Below are 21308 nucleotides of genomic sequence, written 5' to 3'. Positions count from 1 at the left end.
ATAATTGGAGTCCACCTGTGGTAAATTCAATTGATTGGACATGATTTGGAAAGGCACACACCTGTCTATAAGGTCCCACAGTTGACAGTGCATGTCAGAGCAAAAACCAAGCCATGAGGTCGAAGGAATTGTCCGTAGAGCTCCAAGACAGGAGGCACAGATCTGGGGAAGGGTGCCAAAACATTTCTGCAGCATTGAAGGTCCCCAAGAACACAGTGGCCTCCATCATTCTTAAATGGAAGAACTTTGGAACCACCAAGACTCTTCCTAGAGCTGGCCGCCCGGCCAAACTGTGCAATCGGGGAACAAGGGCCTTGGTCAGGCAGGTGACCAATTTCCCAATGGTCCCACTGACAGAGCTCCAGAGTTCCTCTGTGGAGATGGGAGAACTTTCCAGAAGGACAACCATCTCTGCAGAGCTCTACCAATCAGGCCTTTATGGTAGAGTGGTCAGACGGAAGTCACTCCTCAGTAAAAGGCACATGACAGCCCACTTGGAGTTTGCCAAAAGGCACCTAAAGACTCTCAGACCATGATAAACAAGATTCTCTGGTCTGATGAAACCACGATTGAGCTCTTTGACCTGAATCCCAAGCGTCACGTCTGGAGGAAACCTGTCACCATCCCTACGGTGAAGCATGGTGGTGGCAGCATCATGTTGTGGGGCAGAGATCCTTGATGAAAACCTGCTCCAGAGCACTCAGGACCTCAGACTGTGGTGAAAGTTCACCTTCCAACAGAACAACGACCCTAAGCACACAGCCAAGACAATGCAGGAGTGGCTTCGGGACAAGTCTCGGAATGTCCTTGAGTGGTCCAGCCAGAGCCTGGAATCAAACCCAATCAAACATCTCTGCAGAGGTCTGAAAATAGCTGTGCAGCAACGCTCCCCATCCAACCTGACAGAGCTTGAGAGGATCTGCAGAGAATAATGGGAGAAACTCCCAAAATAAAGTTGTGCCAAGCTTGTAGTGTCATACACAAGATGACTCGATGCAGTAATCGATGCAAAAGATGCTTCAACAAAGTACTGAGTAAAGGGTCTGAATATTTGCAAAAAAAAATCAAAAATTCTAAAAACATGTTTTTGCTTTGTCATTATGGGGTTTTGTGATGTCATTATGGGGTTTTGTAATGTCATTATGCGGTTTTGTGATGTCATTATGGGGTATTGTAATGTTATTATGGGGTATTGTGATGTTATTATGGTGTATTGTAATGTCATTATGCGGTTTTGTGATGTCATTATGGGGTATTGTAATGTTATTATGGGGTATTGTAATGTCATTATGGGGTATTGTGATGTTATTATGGTGTATTGTAATGTCATTATGGGGTATTGTATTGTCATTATGGGGTATTGTAATGTCATTATGGGGTATTGTAATGTTATTATGGGGTATTGTATTGTCGTTATGGGGTATTGTAATGTCATTATGGGGTATTGTAATGTTATTATGGGGTATTGTATTGTCGTTATGGGGTATTGTAATGTTATTATGGGGTATTGTAATGTTATTATGGGGTATTGTATTGTCGTTATGGGGTATTGTATTGTCGTTATGGGGTATTGTAATGTTATTATGGGGTATTGTATTGTCATTATGGGGTATTGTAATGTTATTATGGGGTATTGTATTGTCGTTATGGGGTATTGTAATGTCATTATGGTGTATTGTAATGTCATTATGGGGCATTGTAATGTCATTATGGGGTATTGTAATGTCATTATGGGGTATTGTAATGTCATTATGGGGTATTGCATTGTCATTATGGGGTATTGTAATGGTATTATGGGGTATTGTGATGTTATTATGAGGTATTGTATTGTCATTATGGGGTATTGTAATGTTATTATGGGGTATTGTATTGTCATTATGGGGTATTGTAATGTCATTATGGGGTATTGTAATGTTATTATGGGGTATTGTATTGTCATTATGGGGTATTGTGATGTTATTATGGGGTATTATGATGTTATTATGGGGTATTGTAATGTCATTATGGGGTATTGTAATGTTATTATGGGGTATTGTGATGTTATTATGGGGTATTGTAATGTTATTATAGGGTATTGTAATGTCATTATGGGGTATTGTATTGTCATTATGGGGTATTGTAATGTCATTATGGGGTATTGTAATGTCATTATGGGGTATTGTATTGTCATTATGGGGTATTGTATTGTCATTATGGGGTATTGTAATGTTATTATGGGGTATTGTGATGTCATTATGGGGTATTGTAATGTCATTATGGGGTATTGTAATGTCATTATGGGGTATTGTAATGTCATTATGGGGTATTGCATTGTCATTATGGGGTATTGTAATGTTATTATGGGGTATTGTGATGTTATTATGAGGTATTGTATTGTCATTATGGGGTATTGTAATGTCATTATGGGGTATTGTAATGTTATTATGGGGTATTGTATTGTCATTATGGGGTATTGTAATGTTATTATGGGGTATTATGATGTTATTATGGTGTATTGTAATGTCATTATGGGGTATTGTAATGTTATTATGGGGTATTGTGATGTTATTATGGGGTATTGTAATGTTATTATAGGGTATTGTAATGTCATTATGGGGTATTGTGATGTTATTATGGGGTATTGTGATGTTATTATGGGGTATTGTAATGTTATTATAGGGTATTGTAATGTCATTATGGGGTATTGTATTGTCATTATGGGGTATTGTAATGTCATTATGGGGTATTGTAATGTCATTATGGGGTATTGTATTGTCATTACGGGGTATTGTATTGTCATTATGGGGTATTGTAATGTTATTATGGGGTATTGTGATGTCATTATGGGGTATTGTGATGTCATTATGGGGTATTGTAATGTCATTATGGGGTATTGTAATGTCATTATGGGGTATTGTGATGTTATTATGGGGTATTGTGATGTCATTATGGGGTATTGTGATGTCATTATGGGGTATTGTAATGTCATTATGGGGTATTGTAATGTCATTATGGGGTATTGTAATGTCATTATGGGGTATTGTAATGTTATTATGGGGTATTGTAATGTTATTATGGGGTATTGTAATGTCATTATGGGGTATTGTAATGTCATTATGGGGTATTGTGATGTTATTATGGTGTATTGTAATGTTATTATGGTGTATTGTAATGTCATTATGGGGTATTGTAATGTCATTATGGGGTGTTGTAATGTCATTATGGGGTATTGTAATGTCATTATGGGGTATTGTAATGTCATTATGGGGTATTGTAATGTTATTATGGGGTATTGTAATGTTATTATGGGGTATTGTAATGTCATTATGGGGTATTGTAACGTCATTATGGGGTATTGTAATGTTATTATGGGGTATTGTAATGTTATTATGGGGTATTGTAATGTCATTATGGGGTATTGTGTGTAGATTGATGAGGGGGAAAAAACTATTTAATCCATTTTAAAATAAGGCATTAACGTAATAAAATGTGGGAAAAGCTAAGAGGTCTGAACACTTTCTGAATTCACTGTATACTGTGTGTACATATCTACTTCAATTACCTTGTACCCATGCACATGAACTTGGTACTTGTACCCTGTGAATATAGCTAAGTTATCGTTACTCATTCGTCTTATTTTCTTCTTCTTCTATCTCTCTTTTTTCTCTCTCCATTGTTGTGAAGGGCCAATGAGTAAGCATTTCACTGTTAGTCTACACCTGTTGTTTACGAAGCATGTGACAGATAACATTTTATTTTATTTCATCACTTTCTCTAGTCTGTCTGTCTGTCTGTCTCTGCCTGCCCCTCGCCTCCCCTTCCCTCTTTGTCTCCCCCTACCTCTGTTTTATGAGCCTCTTCAAGTCAAACAGCAGGGAAGCGTGAAGCTGATGCTTTGCTTTCTCTCTCAGACTAAATGTTTACATACTTGTGAATTATACACTATATATACAAAAGTATGTGGACACCCCTTCAAATTAGTGGATTCGGCTATTACAGCCACACCTGTTGCTGACAGGTGTATAAAATCGAGCACACAGCCATGCATTCTCCATAGACAAACATTGGCAGTAGAATGCCCTTACTGAAGAGCTCAGTGACTTTCAATGTGGCACCGTCATAGGATGCCACCTTTCCAACAAGTAAGTTCGTCAAATTTCTGCCCTGCTAGAGCTGCCCCGGTCAACTGTAAGTGCTGATATTGTCAAGTGAAAATGTTTAGGAGCAACAATGTTTTAGCCGCGAAGTGGTAGACCACACAAGCTCACAGAACGGGACTACCGAGTGCTGAAACGCATAGCACGTAAAAATCGTCTGTCCTCAGTTGCAACACTCACTACCGAGTTCCAAACTGCCTTTGGAAGCAACATCAGCACAATAATTGATCGTCTGAAGCTTTATTAAATAGGTTTCCATGGCCAAACAGCCGCACACAAGCCTAACATCACCATCATTAATGCCAAGCGTTGGCTGGAGTGGTGTAAATCTCGCCGCTATTGGACTCTGGAGCAGTGGAAACATGTTCCCTGGAGTGATGAATCACGCTTCACCATCTGGGTTTGGCGGATGCCAGGTGAACCCTACCTGCCATAATGCATAGGGCCAACTGTAAAGTTTGGAGGAGGATGAATAATGGTCTGGGGCTGTTTTTCATGGTTTGCGCTATGCCCCTTAGTTCCAGTGAAGGGAAATCTTCACGCTACGGCATACAATGACATTCTAGACACTTCTGTGCTTCCAACTTTGTAGCTAGAGTTTGGAGAAGGCCCTTTCCTGTTTCTGCATGACAATGTGCCTGTGCACAAAGCGAGGTCCATACAGAAATGGTTTGTCGAGATCGTTGTGGAAGAACTTCACTGGCCTGCACAGAGCCCTGACCTCAACTCCATCAAACAGCTTTGGGATGAATTGGAATGCTGACTGCGAGCCAGGCCTAATCGCCCAACATCAGTGCCCGACCTCACTAATGCTCTTGTGGCTGAATGGAATCAAGTCCCCACAGCAATGTTCCAACATCTAGTGGAAAGCCTTCCCAGAAGAGTGGAAGCTGTTATAGCAGCAAAGGGGGGACCAACTCCATATTAATGCCCATGATTTTGGAATTATATGTTTGACGAGCAGATGTCCACATACTTTTGGTCATGTAGCATATATTTCTACATAAACACAAAGTTAGATTACTGTCCCAGGTCTTCTCTCCCCTGCCCAGCACCAACAGGGGCTGTAGGGTCTAGACCACAGGTCCCTACCTTCAGTCCTGGACAGCTAGTACATGTGCAGCCTTTGTTCCAAGGTCCAAACTGCACTAACACACCTCAAGAATCCACTAATCATGGTCTTCAGTTGGGACCATGACCAGGATCAGGTATGTTAGTGCTGGCTGGAACCAAAACCTGCACTCCAGGACCAGAGATCAACCGAAAAGCAAGTACTCTCCTGTGCCATAGTGGTCCAGACATCTTGTATTTTTTACACTATGCTTACAGGGACCCTACAATAATAATAATATTATAATAATATATAATAATAATACATGCCATTTAGCTGACGAGCTCTTGTCTTCAATGTGTTATAGCCACATAAATATAGCTTCCCAGAGATATCATCTTTGTCTTTAACATTCCAAGTTGACAAGGATGTTGTCAATTCTGTAATGATAACTCTAGTCACCCATGTTACTAGTCACATGAATGTGACCTCCCTGTAAATGTCAGTAGATAATAATGAAGGATGGGCTCGTTAGTCACAGGGAGTTGTGTTGTCTCTTTTTCCCAGAACCACGTGTGTACAATGCCAGCCACTTGCGATAGCTTAGAGTGATTAGTCTGATCTGAGAGAGATGAATGAAGCTTGGGCAGCTGTCAGTCATGCCCAAGGTGAAACTCTGTCTGACAAACAGGTTGGAGGCCTAGGTGGTGTGTAACGTGTAGGTAGGGTCTTTCACTACAGCTGCAATACTACTACCGATAATGCATTGGAATACTTCAATTAATGATGAATACTTTATTTATGTGGTTAGGGAGAAAAAAAACGTAGCAAATAATATCACCTACCTAAGTGATGCCACGGCAGGCATTTTGTGACCCATCTTTCACCACACATCAGCTACGAGAGAAGTGAATCATTTTCATCTCAAGTAGCAGAAATAGCATGAGGCGTGAGAAGCACTCTAAAACATGACTAAACTGGATAACTGCCAACTCAGGAAATCTGTGTTTGTTTCAGGCTGTCTTTTTAATGCAAACCTCTAAATGTGCATTGAAAACGCAATAATTCAGCCTTCAGCCGATGCACTCATCATTTATGTTATGAGAGTGATACAAACCCCTGCCAAGGCAGCAGCTAAACTTCCTGGGGTCCAATAAACTTAAGGCAGTTCTATACAATTTGAAAAACATTACAATACATTTCACAAGAGATTTCTCAGCACACTGAGTGTATACCCTCAGACCACTACTCTACTACCACATATCTACAACACAAAATCCGTGTGTGTGTGTGTGTGTGTGTGTGTGTGTGTGTGTGTGTGTGTGTGTGTGTGTGTGTGTGTGTGTGTGTGTGTGTGTGTGTGTGTGTGTGTGTGTGTGTGCACATGCTTTACAAAGTTCCCATTTTGAATTGGCCTAATGTCACTTTCAGCATTCCTCATTCCATTTTCTCTCCCCCACCAGATATACCATTGCCACTTAACTCCATCCAACATAGATATTTATATTTAGTTGAACTGCAGCAGCTAACTCCTAGGTATTTTGCAGTGAGATGAGGGTTTAGTCTGCACAGTCTTTTCAGCGTAGCATGATGATAAATGTGGTTCTGTCCTGAGGAGAGAGGCGGTATGGTGCAACAACAACTTGCTCGATCTGACTCATGCAGCTGGGCCAGAGCAGGGGATTCACAACAGCAGTAAACACACATTCATAACCATAGAATTTAAGGATTAATGGTATGGGATGGCGTTTGTCAAATTGAACAGCACTCTATATGGCTACACACCCAAAACTAGCATGACAGTTCAATGATGTTTTCACTTTTGGATAAAGGGGTCTTTGTTATTTTATTGTAACTATTTATTTATTATTATACAGTGCCTTCGGAAAGTATTCAGACCCCTTGACTTTTTCCACATTTTGTTACGTTATTTTAAAATTCATTCAAAAAAAAATCTTCATCAATCTACACACAATACCCCATAATGACAAAGCAAAAACAGGTTTTTAGACATTTTTGCTAAAAAATAAAAAATAAAAGCTGAAATATTACATTTACATAAGTATTCAGACCCTTTACTCAGTACATTGTTGAAGCACCTTAGGCAGTGATTACAGCCTCAAGTCTTTTTGGTTATGACACTATAAGCTTGGCACACCTTTATTTTGGGAGTTTCTCCTATTTTTCTCTGCAGACCTCAAGCTCTGTCAGGTTGGATGGGGAGTGTCGCTGCACAGATATTTTCAGGTCTCTCCAGAAATGTTTGATTGGGTTCAAGTCCGGGCTCTGGCTGGGTCACTCAAGGACATTCAGAGACTTGTCCCGAAGCCACTCCTACATTGTCTTGGCTGTGTGCTTAGAGTCATTGTCCTGTTGGAAGGTAAATCTTAGCCCCAGTCTAAGGTCCTGAGCGCTCTGGAGCAGGTTTTTATCAAGAATCTCTCTGTCCTTTGCTCCGTTAATCTTTGCCTCGATCCTAACTAGTCTCCCAGTCCCTGCCGCTGAAAAGCATCCCCACAGTATGATGCTGCCACCACCATACAGGGATGGTGCCAAGTTTCCTCCAGACACAATGATTGACATTCAGGCCAAAGAGTTCAATCTTGGTTTCATCAGACCAGAGAATCTTGTTTGTCATGGTCTGAGAGTCTTTAGGTGCCTTTTGGCAAACTCCAAGTGGGCTGTCATGTGCCTTTTACTGAGAAGTTGCTTCCGTCTGGCAACTCTACCATAAAGGCCTGATTGGTAGAGTGCTGCAGAGATGGTTTTCTTTCTGGAAGGTTCTCCATTCTCCCCAGAGGAACCTTAGAGCTCTGTCAGAGTGACCATGAGGTTCTTGGTCACCTCCCTGACCAAGGCCCTTGTTTCCCGATTGCTCAGTTTGGCCGGGCCGGCCAGCTCTAGGAAAAGTCTTGGTGGTTCCAAACATCTTGCATTTAAGAATGATGGAGGCCACTGTGTTCTTGGGGACCTTCAATGCTGCAGACATTTTTTGGTACTCTTCCCCAGATCTATGCCTTGACATAATCCGGTCTCAAAGCTATATGGACAATTCCTTTGACCTCATGTCTTGGTTTTTGCTCTGACATGCACTGTCAACTGTGGGACTTTGTATAGACAGGTGTGTGCCTTTCCAAATCAGGCCAGTCAATTTAATTTACCACAGGTGGACTCCAGTCAAATTGTAGAAACATCTCAAGGATGATCAATGGAAACAGGATGCACCTGAGCTCAATTTCAAGTCTCATAGCAAAGGGTCTGAATACTTATGTAAAAAAGGTATTTCTGTTTTAAATTTTTAATACATTTGCAAAAATGTCTAAAAACCTGTTTTCGCTTTGTCATTATGGGATATTGTGTGTAGATTGATGAGAGACATTTATCTTTTAGTAAGGCTGTAATGTAACAAAATGTGGAATAAGTCAAGGGGTCTGAATACTTTCCGAATGCACTGTACATGGTGTTTTTCAGTCATAACTATTATAGAACATCAGCTTTTAAATCCACCCCTCAACTACTCTTAGATCATCCCCCTATCTCAGTAAACTGCCCACTCATGATTTCCATGTACCATACATTTTTCAACTATGCTGTGATGTTTCACATAAATTCTGAAATTGTCTAATTGCATAGTATCTACAGATTGCGAGTTAAATATAAATATTTGTACTGAAAGTATTATTATATTGTTGATCGATTGACTATGGCTTTCCAAATCTCCCAACTGTGCTATTTGTCGTGTTAATTTAAGATTAGTGTTGTGATTTTTCAGCCATTCGTGAACTTGTAACCAGAAATTAGAGGGGGCTATTTTACTTGTTGTATTTTATTTGACCTCTCAGACTCACGCAGCTGCAGAACGAGCTTAAAATCAAATCAAATCAAATCAAAATGTATTTGTCACATGCGCCGCATACAACAGGTGTCGTATCTTGTGATTGGCTCTGGATAAGAGCGTCTGATAAATGACTAAAACGTAAAATGAAAACATGTGTGCTTTACACGTTTTGCCTTTCGTGTAAATTTCACGTTTTAAATTCATGAACATTTACACGTTTTTTAATGTAACTTTTTATCAAGGTGTATTAGGTCAGGATTAAAGTTAGTAAATGTAGCCTATGTTTAGGGTGGTTTGCATTTTTGCTACTCAAATTGTACATTTGAATATGTATCTAAATAATCAACAATTATGATTTTATTACGATTGGTTGTGTCTGTATTATCAATTAGTGAATAGGGAAATGTATCAGTATACGAATGACAGGTAGGCCTATAAGCCTACTATTAATATGACATTGATTTACCATTCAACCACGGTCACTATTTATGGTCCATAATGTCAATACTATCAGAGATCTGTTTGGAAAATCCCTTGCAGAAGGTAGAAGCCATATTTGCACACTTGAACCACAAAACAAATCGGGGCAGTGTAAGCAGCAGGTACCGTATTTACATGAATTATTTTGGCTCAACATTTTGAAAACGTGAAATCTTCTAGAATTTAAATTAAGAAAATATAAACTAGCCTAATTAGCTAGTTCATAATAAATTACCTTTACATTCTAAGCCTCATATTCAATTATAATATGGGATTATTTTCAAACACAGCATTTTTAGATTGTCTGTTGTTAGATTTAGTTACTTTAACTTGTAGGCTTCAGGCTTCAGGATCTCGACCATAATATTAACAGCCATATTCACACTCATCACGTCCTCATTGGTGCAAAGTCTTTTGGATCATCTTGTTGAAGGCTACACATTTCTGTCCTTCTGGGTTCAATGTTTAACAGGCACGAATATAATATGTCGATATCCATGTTTTTTGCTAATTCGAATTTCATAATGAAGATAGCTGTTGGCTTGAATCGGAGAAAAATAACTTTAGTTTACCAAGATATTTGTTATAACGAATCTACTGCATGTATCCGAATGTGAAAATGTATTTTAAAGTTCAAGGCTTAGATCGAAAATTCTGTCAAAGGTGTATTAACATTTTAGAAATGTAAATTGGTTTTGATTTCGATTTTAGCACTTGATATTAGCCTATATTGTTTCATAATCCTAATCCTATATTCCTCCTGTTTTATAATAAGAGTTATATTTGTTTGTGTGTGTAAATAAATTAAATGAGCATACTGATGATTCCCAAATTGTTTTAAAGTTTTATTGAGTTATTATTTGGCTATACATTCCTGCGTAATAATTTCAATATTATTATCTAGGCCTTCTACTTTATTCAGGACGTGTATTTAATTTAGCTGTATCCATCAATGTTGTCTGAGTGATGTCGATAGGATTGTCCTTGCAGGTGTAGGCTACAGCATCAAAAAGGCTCACTGTGGGTCGAAATGATCTTACTCTCCACGAGAGAATAAAGAAAGTATTTACACAGAAACGCACGTAGAAATGTCGACCCAGTGTCGTTGTCTTCTTTTCGTAGGCCTAAATCCATAAAGTGAATGAATGTCATGTTTTTGAGGCATGGCTACGCCATTGTGTCAATGCATGCTCCCACAAAGTGCATTGCTAGAGAGCCATGGCTGGAAGCAGTACATGTAGGGGTAGTATCCATATTGGTAGGCCGGGTAGAGAGGCAGAGCAGGCGGACTGGACAGGTCATCCTCACCGTACTGTCTTTGATCGTCTCGAACCAGGACCTTCACCGCCACTTTCTTAGCTAGTGTGGCTGGTGTAGAGTAGTTACGGGAGGCTAGTTCGACCGCCATCTGCCGCCGTTTGGTCTTATATCTCCGGTTCTGGAACCAGATTTTCACCTGGGTTTCCGTGAGTTTCAGGGCGCCCGCCAGGGCCGCGCGTTCAGGACCAGACAGGTAGCGCTGTACGTTAAACCGACGCTCTAGCTCGTAGACCTGCGCGTGGGAGAAGGCCGCACGGGAGCGCTTCTTGTTACCAGATATGGGTTGGCCTACGGTGCTGTAACTACTCTCCCTCTCCTCCTCCTCCTCTTCCTCCCTCTGTTTGTCTTGATCCAGACAGGGTAGTTGTTTGTTGTTTATGTCTGTATTGGAGGAAAGAAGAAATTAAAATGCCTTGTGGTTATTTGGCAAACAGGCGACCTCTTTATGCTTCAAATACCAACAACGTATGCTAGTCTATGTCGCTCCAACACACCGCGTGTTTCCACAATACGTCTTTCTGGTAAACATCTCCACAATCACTTACTCTGATGTTTATTACTCATAAATTACAAGTTCAAAGCCAGTAAGTAGGGTTATCATTTTACTCGTAATCATGTGATTATTAAGCATGCTTCCTATTATATACAGCCTATTGCGTCGGTCGTTTTAAAATACAAATCGAAAGCCATATCAAATGTAGACCTGGAAATAACTAAACAGAACTGACTTTTTTCACTATATATGGAATTTAGTTTGTTCAAAGCAGAATTGATTTTGTTCACTGTAGGCCGGTATAGACAGTTTGCTCACTGTATGTGGCTATGGCTTGGTGAGACAAAGTAGCCTATTGACCAGCATAATCACATTCCAACAACAAACCTATGTCATGATTGCATTTAGATTCCTGGTCGATATCAATAATCTTATAAACAGACTGAGAGGGTGACGTACCTTTTCTGCATGACATGTATTCCGTCTCTTCTCCAGTGGACTCTTCACTACCGGCCTCAGACGTGGGCTTCCTGATGTCGCCCAAACCGGGAGAGGGACGAATATTTCCTTGGCGGATGTGTATCATCTCCATCTCATCCCGTTTGTGCTCCTCACTGCAGTCCGACGTGGATGAACCGGGGCCCATCGAGTTCCCATCCCTGCTCTCGGTTGGCTGATCCTGGTTGATGGTGGCCAGCTTTAACGCGCATAGATCTGTCAGATCCCGTGAAATTTGAATGTTGTCTCGTGTATCACGTCCCCGGGTGAGGATGTCGTTGATGGAGAAAGAGGGGCGGCCCAGCGCCATGATGACATTTACGCAAAACCAACTTTTATCACAACGCAAGTTTTATTAGGATATTCTCTCAACCCACTCTCGAAAGTAGTGCGGCCCGCAGATACAGAACCCATCAACAATGAAAACTCTCCAGGTATTGATTGAGTTGTCCTCTCTGCTCTTTTCTCTCGATCTTCTCCTGATGTAATTTAATTGCGGTGAAACAGCCTCTGGTCTAATCAACAGCGGATATGTCAGTATATGTCATGTCTGCTTTACAATTCTCACTACTGCCACTGAAGCCTGCGCTGATTGGCTGTGTGAGCTGATTATCCCCGCCCTGGACCGCCTTGCCGGGTAAAGTCTATCCCTCAAGCGCTTGACTTTAATTGATGACGGAGAGATAAACTAGCTACTTGGGCGTCATTTGGAGACCAGGAGCAAAAGCCTGTAGTGATTGTATAAGTGTTATGGACTATGATGGATGGAGGTAGCACAAATTCAGCCTTTTTTAAACTTTTGTTTGAGTTTGACACTGTTGTTAGGAATGAGGAAAACTTAGTAGTTAGGGGAACGTTAGGGGAACGGTCTGCTGTTATGTGAGGGGATTTTGTTGAGAACAATATGTGAAGGGTTATTGCAAGATCTAAGAACATTGTATTTGTGTGCTGTATGGCTCTTATCTGGTTTTAATGTGTTATGACGGATCAATAACTATTAGTGCGGAGACTGTCGTACGCTGTAGCCTCACCGCCTCTGGTCTCTTAGGCTATCCATACTCACTATAGGAATTCCATGGGCCTACGCATTTCAACATTAGCCTACATTAAATTGTTTGGTAAAGAGGGTGACATGAAAACAGTATTTTATTTATCTTATTTTAGTCCACAAATGTGTGCTGGGCGCCTCTGTCCATTCAGTTGTAAGTAATACCAAAAAGTTACGTTCATAGAAGGTCCCTTATGCATTTTTGTCATGGTTTTAGAGGGTTTTTCTAACACTAATTTAAATTTGTACTGTCTTTATCACCTTTCTTGTGCTTTTGCCTTGATGTGGATTTGAAGCTAAAATGGTGCTTAAAATGTTCCTACAGTACATGTCCCACGTATCAAATACTTCAAAACTTTCAGCGACATGACTGTTCAATCAAAGTACTATTATAAGTTGACTTGTGTGGCCTTCACAACGGATCAAAGGTCAGGTGAATATAGGAAGCCTATATACATCAATGTTGGTACAATGAGTGAAGCGGTTATTACCGTCGTGGTTTTCTCTTTTCTTAGGCCTTAGTCATTTGTGTGTGAGAGGACATGTGGAACTGTATTAAGATGACACTTGTCTGCAGATGGTTTTCAGAGAGTAACAACAACAGATCTTAGTCGGTCCAGTGGAGAAAAGGATGAAGAAACCACGCATGAGCTTTTTGAATGTGAAAGTGAATTCATTGTAAGCGACTGCTGTTCGTTTAGAAACTATACAATTTCAACAACAGAAAGAGCTTGGTCACCCATCTTACAGCAGCTCTTCTGGTAACCATGGCGAAGAGGCTGATGCATTTGGGAACGGGAAGACGAAGAGGATCATTGCGCGTAAATGTAAAACATTCTTGAAGTAATCCGCTCACTTTCATTTGAATAATAATTGTTAAAAGCACCTGTAGTGTTAACTAGCTGTCCATGTTAGTTAGTTCATGAGTAAGTAGCGTCACCCTGTGGTAGTAATGATTACCACACTCAGCAGAATTGCTCAGCCATTAACTGGGTTTGGGAGAGTATGGAAATACAGTCCGGTGCCTTGAGGAGTGTCTCCACACAGAACTGACGGGGCTTCACGATAGAACAAAATAATCAGAAATAAAATCAAGACAACACTGCAATCAGGATCTCAAATTAAATAGGTGTGGGAAACTGTTTACATAAGACTTAATAATTGTTCTGCCTTTCTTGGAATTTTTTTAATAACTTTTTGTCCTACATTTTCAGTTCTATATATTTTTGTCCTGTCATTAGCCTTATCTCAAGTGTCATTTTCCGGAATAGACCATTAGAAAAAATCTCAATAGCATTTGAAATAATATTAATTTGAAAAATGTAACAGATTACGTTGATGGGCAGCAACTTGCAGTCACCCTCCACATGCGCAAGCACACACGCACACACGCACACACACACACTTCCCTCTCTGTCTATATTGTGCAACCTTCAAGCCTACGTTTCATTGATGAGATTATGTGATGACAGATGACTGAGCTTGCTCCTTGGTTGTGTTGTATTTTCTTCCACTAACTAAACAGAGAGTCTCTCTCTCTCTCTGCTCTGACTACAGAGAACACACAGCCCAGAGGTGTCAAAACATGTCTGGAGGAGAAGTCATGGACATGTTGTTAAGCAACCTGCAGGTGTTCGTGGTATCTTAAACGACTGGATCTATGTAGGCTATTGTAGGTTCCCATGTATTCATCACAATCTCCTCAATATGATTCACATTTAATTCAGAAGCATTGGCAAGCCTATTACAAACATATAGCCTACATAGGCCTATGCAATTTTCAAACATAGACATGTTTATCTATGCCTCTATTCTTTCCATCCTTGTGGGGATCCGGAGCGCATCGCTGTCATTCCCTAACTCCTCCGACAGCTACTGCTGTTCGGGTAGACCAGGCGGAGAGAGTGAGGTGGGCCTTCAGTATTTCAGTTCCTCTGCCTATAGCTGACTGTATTCTATATTTGGCCTTTGTTTTCTGTAACCCTGTTGAAGGGTTGCCATGGGAGACTTTGTTTTGGGAAAGTCCGTGAGCGCCGTGCTCCTTGTGGATGAGCTGCTATCTTTGGCAGCGGTAGATAGCAATCACCGCTCTGGCACTCTCTCTCCACACACGCGCACGCGCACGCCGCGTCCTCAGGCATCGCCCTCCTGTCGCCGACTCTATTTACTTTAAGGTCTCCCTGCCACTTACCCTGACACAGGTATGTCATCTACACGCAGTGCAGTAGCCAGGGGAAGCGGCCTCGCGCCTATCGCTGGAGACAAACACTTTGTTTACGTTTCTATCCATCTCCATTAATGGCGTCCCGTATTGGATCAGTCCTGTGTATAGGGAGAGACAGGGCGTTTGTTTAAAACTGTTAACTATCTCTAATGAGCGGTGATATGTAGACGTCAAAGTGATAGGAATTCCTCTGTGTGTAAACCCAAACCCTGTTACTCTCTCCTCCCATTGAACTTCATCCTTTATTTGTGAATCTGTAATGGAAGACCATGTTTCCCATTGTATAGATTGGAAATTGGATGGAAGTTACCATGAGAACACAGCAACATTTCCTCAACGGCAAAAAGGAATTGAATAAGTGGCAATCGTCTATGTAATCAGTGTTTTTAATTGGTCTAGGCCTACACCCAATGATACATCGAATAAAGGAAAGTCAGTCGGCATGAATCTGATGAGTGACTATGGTTTGAAATAATGTGTGTACCTATAGCTGATTTACGAAATTTAAGTTTCACAGTTTATCATTCTGAATTTAAAAAGTATTACTTTCTTCTTCAACCCAGAATTCGTAACTAAATGATAATAAATCGTTGTTTAAATTGCATTTGAACATTACAAGGCTATTAATAGGAGATCAGTTCAGACTCAGCAGTGTCAGTGTGGGCCCTTCGCCCGCCGTGGATGCGCGATCACACTGTTATAGCGCGTTGTCTGGCTAATGTCCGTCCCTGGCCTAAATTCCTCATTCTCCATTATGTCTGTCTGAGTTCTGGCTCTTGTCTGTTTCTGTCTGTCTTCCTGGCCTGCTCTTCTATCTGACTCTCCCCTCAACTCTCACACAGCGAAGGCTGGAAAACGGCCTTCAATGGCGATCAGTATGCTGGCAGAGCCATATCTTTTGGCAGGCCTTTAACATATGCTCAATAGAGAATAATTATAATTTTGGGGGAAATTAAGATAGGCCTAATTATGTTTGCTTTAATCGTGTAATATTAAATGTTTCCAAAGTTGAATTGTATCTTTAGATAACAAATAATCAGCATAATTGAAGGTCTGAATTTGTCTAACGCAAACCAGAGACCAAACGGCCCTTCTCGAAACCTCTAAAAACACAAAGCGCGCTTCTCAAAGGCCGAGAAGAAGAAAATATCACGAAATAGGCCTACCCTTTCAACACCGTCAATCAAAGCATTTAAAAAACGGTATAAATATATCCGACATTAGTGCGCACATATGTATGTGTGGGCCTACTACAAACACAGCACACCTTTTAGAAATGAGATTGAAAGAACGCGGCTATTCATTTCTCTATCAACTTAAAACCAGCCACAAACAAATGTCATAAGGCATTTGCAAGGTTTCTTTCTCTTCCTTTCTTCCTTTTTTTCTTTTTTTCTTTCATTCTTTCTTTCTTTCTCCCTCCCACACACACACACACGCGCACACACACGCGCACACACACACACAATTGCAAGTGTATAGTGTTTCCCTTAGCAAGTTCCCAAGAGAACGTTTATGCCCCTCGTGGTAATGGCATTTGGCGGTCCTATAGACAAACAAAGCGACATAGGACACTGAACTGTACCAACGCCCTCTTTCAGTTACAGTATATGTCAGCCGCATTATAAACTCTTTTCGAAACTGCGATGGAGAGTGTAAGGATACGGCAATTATATTTTCCCTCAGAAAATATTAGCAACACATGTCGGATTTTTGATACCCAAATGTTTCACTTTATTTGTCAATATATGCCTATTTTCTAAAAACCACAGCGGGCATTGTTTAAGTGCAGAATATCTCAAATAAGTGACTAAAAAAGGCAGCAGCAAATGGTCAATTCGAAATAACAACAAATAATCCTCATACATGTTCGATCTTTTATTTAAGGAGTTTCTATTATGTTGTTGAAGAATAATGTTTTCACTGGTAAAGACCAAGTAGGCTACTGGTAAAGTCATATTTCTGATGTAAAGAGCTCAGATATAATCATTGCCAATGTTTGCCATTCACATCCTTGGTTCACAAGCACCCAACAGCTTTTAGGCCATATTACGCACGGTTGCGCACTTGTTTTAGTCCGTCTGCAATGTTGCCATAGTATATATCTATATCCAACAGTGACTCTGGAATAATCCAACAACTTTTAAAAACATGTTTTTGCCGCGTTGATGAGGAAACAACTAATATATTCGTACAAGATGATCGAGTCTCAATATGACAGCTTTCAATGAGAAATCCTTCTATTTCGCTGCATGGGACACAGACAGGTTTCCCTTATCCCAAAAATACTGTAGGCTAGTGATCGACGTCATCAACTGTTAATCAACAAGCAGATCATCACATTCAGCTACCAGGCCCGAATGCCCTGCAGAGTTCCTTGGCAGCCTGTTCCCTGTGGTGTTTGGGCCTGAGATTGCGACGCGCCCAGGTTCGCCAGACCCATATTCATAAAAGCGTTAGCAGTAGAGTTGGGTGCTAGAGCAGGCAGGCTAGAGTACGTGCATGAGTATGTGTTAGTATACACTGGATTATTGTAAGAATAAGCCGGATAGCCGTTATAACTATAGGGGCTGCACGCTCCAACACTGTAGGATGTATTATAGTTCTGAGATCCAGCCAGGCAGGGCTTCCCATCCCGCACCAGCACCGGGACTGCCACTCTCCTAGGTGGGGGAAGATGGTGAGGGTGTCCGGCCATTTCTAGGGTCTTGTCCTGCCGCTGCCGTTTACACTTATACCTCCTGTTCTGGAACCAGATTTTGACCTGTGTGGAGGTCAGTTTCAAAGTATTCGCCAGGTGTTCCCTCTCGGGGGCGGATAGGTAACGCTGCTGCTTGAAGCGCCGCTCAAGCTCGAACACCTGCGCCTGGGAGAAGAGCACGCGCGGTTTCCGCCGGGTCCTCTGCTGTTTTGGGAGTCTCTCCAAGTCCGAGTGCGCCTGCGGGGACTCCTCACAGGCCCTCACCCCCATTGCGCCACAAGCTTCTGGAGAAATAGAGGAGAGGGGGATTTTAGTCATCTAACTTTGACAGATGAATCTAAATGTGCTATACATAACAGATATTCTAATCCTGGAGGTCCGCAGTAGGCTCCATGCTGATTTTGCTTGTGTTTTCTATAATTCCCATAGGCACTGATTAAGACATTGGATACCAGCAGAGTGGATTATTTAATCAATTACACGAATATCAATTAACCACAAAGGGAAATTAAATCAGATACCTATGTTTGTTCTTGAAATATAGTTGTTTTCATGTCGTCATGTCGTATGTGTTTCTTTTTTTATCTTAATGGAATCCTCTGAATAAAGGGTAGGCCTAAATACATTAAATAATTAGGTAATATTCAAGCATATTCAATCATTAATACATTAAATAATTAGGTAATATTCAAGCATATTCAATCAGTAAATACATTAAATAATTAGGTAATATTCAAGCATATTCAATCAGTAAATACATTACATAATTAGGTAATATTCAAACATATTCAATCTGTAAATACATTAAATAATTAGGTAATATTCAAGCATATTCAATCAGTAAATACATTAAATAATTAGGGCCTTGTTAAAGTTGGTCCAATAATAGGACAATTGTGTAGAACAAATACGGTAGTCTAGTCATTTCAGCTCATTGTGTAGCCTAAGTGTGTAGCTGACAATAACAAAAAAAACATGTCTCTTTAAATTATTTTATAAAACTGATCATTTAGGATTGTATTATATCTGGTGATTCGGCCATGCATAGTTTTTCTTCTACAAAACTATTGATCCTTTATTTACATATGATCCCTGCATGTAGATGACATCGTCGTTAAACTGTAGTAGTCTAGTCTGAGGTAGTCTAGTTAAATGGAAGAAGAAATATGAATGAATTAGGCCTATATTAATGGGTGCATTATGGGTGTATTATCATGTAATCGAATTTAATACATGAGACTGATAACCTAGACTACTGCAATACTACTGAACCTAAAATAATATAATACTTTCTTTCAGACTTAAATGGATAGGTTATGCTGCTAATCCAGGAATCACCCACTCACTGGCGTCTATGTCCTCTTGCTCAACCTCCAGGCTGGTGTCGGCTGAATGTCCCTGCAGCCCCGGGGAAATGAATATCTCCCCGGCTAGACCCGTCTCCATTAGCCGCTCCTGAACCGTCAGACTACTCAGGTAGGCCATCCTCTCCTCTTCTTCCGAGAGCCCGGGGCTGGGGCTGTCCCTGCTGGCCAGCATACAAGACGGGGGCGACTGGAGGTTGTATTGGTGCTGCTGTGGACCCGGGTGAGAGCGCTCATGGGGCGGCCCAAGGTGTGAGGCAAGCCGCTGTTGTTGAGCATGCTGCTGAAGCTCCAACTTCAGTATGTCCTTGACTGAGAACGGCGTGGTGGAGGCAGAAATAACAGGGCTAGGAAGCATTATTATCATAGGCTCCGATTCGTTCACATGAAGTAGGAATTATAGTCCCTTGGTGAAGTGGCTCATCCGAGCATAAAGAACTCCTCAAGCAGGTGTTTGTTTGGATAGACGGTATTGAAGGTAAACGGATCCAAAAGGGGGTCTATTCGTCTCTGAGAAAAAAACCTACAGTTGCCTTAAGGATTGCTGCGCCTTGCTTTTTATTCGTGGAGTTATGCGAAGGAGGACTGGCTTGTTTCGTGAAGTGACAGCTCTCATCTCTCTACTCTGTGCTCTCTGCCTCGGCTGTGTGTGTGTTTAGCTAGCTGAGGGATTTGGTTAGACCCCGTTTCTGTTTTGTTGGCGGACCCAAGACAGACGCTCCTTTCTCCGTTACGTCACGAGAAAATGGGATGGGTGACTGCATGGCGCGAGGGCGCAAGCTCTTCTCTGTATTTAGCGTTTAGAGAAGATTATCAAGTAGCAACTATTGAAATGTTTTATTATGTTACAGGATTCCTACGCCGAAATAAACACATCGCGTTATTTCAATTGGACATTTAAAAATAAGTAGGATCTAGGCAAGAATAATGTGAATCTGGTATCAGCCCTCAGAAACGCTCCATGCAGTATCTGGACAGGTAGGAAAATCTGTTTTTATCATTGTTTGCATATAGTCCACATTGAATTATGTAAAAATGGAATAGTAACCGTCAGAAACTATAATGAACTCAACATAGTTGTAGCCGTCCTCATTATACAAATGGAAGAAGAATGTGTGTCTTGAGAGAGAAAGTTGAGTCAGTGTGTGTGCAGGCCTGCACGGTTGAGAATGTTTCTTTTTGACTGTTTTAATAGGCTAATAAAACGTATCTGCTGATAAGAGGAATACGGATAGAGGAATACGGATAGAGGAATACGGATAGGTTATTAACGACAGCTTATTAACGACACATTCATTATCTGTTGCTATCAGTCTTGTTTCCGATTTAAGCGCACTCCTTATCTCTCTCAATGCTACTCTTCCCATCATCACAAACTCTTAGATAATACAAATCTCATTTTCCTCTTTCCACACACCGCGGATTGGATAATAATGTGCGGGGGTGGGGGGTTGGGGGGGATGGGCACCTCGTATTTTTGAAAAACAAAATACTGATATTTTCTCCATACTTTAATACAACAAATAAATAAAGACTTACAAGGGAATCCTGGTAAACTGTAAAGCGCCGCATTAACTCAAACACATTTTAGTTTGCATCATATCGGCGCTTAGAGTTGGAAGAAACATTTCCATATTTGATTTCATAGAATTGTGTTGAAAATATGATAATCAAACGTAGCCTATAGATTCTATGTATATTAAATTGATCCAAATTATAATAATAGGCATACTTATGAATAATAATATTAGGACTACAATTAGGCCTACAGGCATTTACGCTGTTATTTCGCAGTCTGTCATTTTGCATGCTTGTGTGAGTAATTCATTTCTCGTTTGAATTGATGAAGTCAAACATATAGCTCTGAAGTTTTTTTTTACATATTGGCTAATCTAAATTGTAACAATTTCACTTACCAATGTGGATATAGCTAGCCTATAAAATTATGTGACCAAGTCCAAGATGTCTGCAGTCAACCAACAACTCTAAATAGTCAGATTTGGCTATGTTAAAGGCTATATTGAAGGCTACACTAAAGGCTATATTAAAGACTATATTAAAGGCTATATTAAAGGCTATATTGAAGGCTATATTAAAGGCTATTTTAAAGGCTATTTTAAAGGCTATATTAAAGGCTTTAATATTTGTTTTTAAT

At 40.6% G+C, this 21308-nt stretch overlaps 2 protein-coding genes across 2 annotated transcripts; both read right to left on the bottom strand.

The window, feature by feature from the left end:
- Positions 1-10329: 10329 nt before the first annotated feature.
- LOC139580485 (homeobox protein zampogna-like) lies at positions 10330-12336 on the bottom strand. The gene is made up of 2 exons (XM_071409222.1): positions 11778-12336; positions 10330-11206 (listed from the first exon to the last, which is right to left on the bottom strand). Exons 1-2 carry the CDS (start codon positions 12124-12126, stop codon positions 10686-10688), a joined length of 870 nt encoding a protein of 289 aa, XP_071265323.1. The 5' UTR covers positions 12127-12336; the 3' UTR covers positions 10330-10685.
- A 4617-nt stretch (positions 12337-16953) lies between these two features.
- LOC139580484 (homeobox protein Nkx-2.5-like) lies at positions 16954-20118 on the bottom strand. Its single transcript, XM_071409221.1, has 2 exons — positions 19136-20118; positions 16954-18073 (listed from the first exon to the last, which is right to left on the bottom strand). Exons 1-2 carry the CDS (start codon positions 19518-19520, stop codon positions 17436-17438), a joined length of 1023 nt encoding a protein of 340 aa, XP_071265322.1. The 5' UTR covers positions 19521-20118; the 3' UTR covers positions 16954-17435.
- Between the last annotated feature and the right edge of the window lie 1190 nt (positions 20119-21308).

The sequence above is a fragment of the Salvelinus alpinus genome, chromosome 7 (assembly GCF_045679555.1).
Source record: "Salvelinus alpinus chromosome 7, SLU_Salpinus.1, whole genome shotgun sequence".
Lineage (NCBI taxonomy): Eukaryota > Metazoa > Chordata > Actinopteri > Salmoniformes > Salmonidae > Salvelinus > Salvelinus alpinus.
Note: the sequence above shows the minus strand (reverse complement) of the source record. Positions and strands in the feature narration are given on the sequence as shown.

Coding starts and splice junctions, on each gene's coding strand:
- LOC139580485 (XM_071409222.1), bottom strand. CDS start 12,126: ATGGCGCTGGGCCGCCCCTCTTTCTCCATCAACGACATCCTCACCCGG. Junction 11,207..11,777: donor ATACATGTCATGCAGAAAAG/GTACGTCACCCT, acceptor CCTCCAATACAG/ACATAAACAACAAACAACTA.
- LOC139580484 (XM_071409221.1), bottom strand. CDS start 19,520: ATGATAATAATGCTTCCTAGCCCTGTTATTTCTGCCTCCACCACGCCG. Junction 18,074..19,135: donor GCAAGAGGACATAGACGCCA/GTGAGTGGGTGA, acceptor CTATTTCTCCAG/AAGCTTGTGGCGCAATGGGG.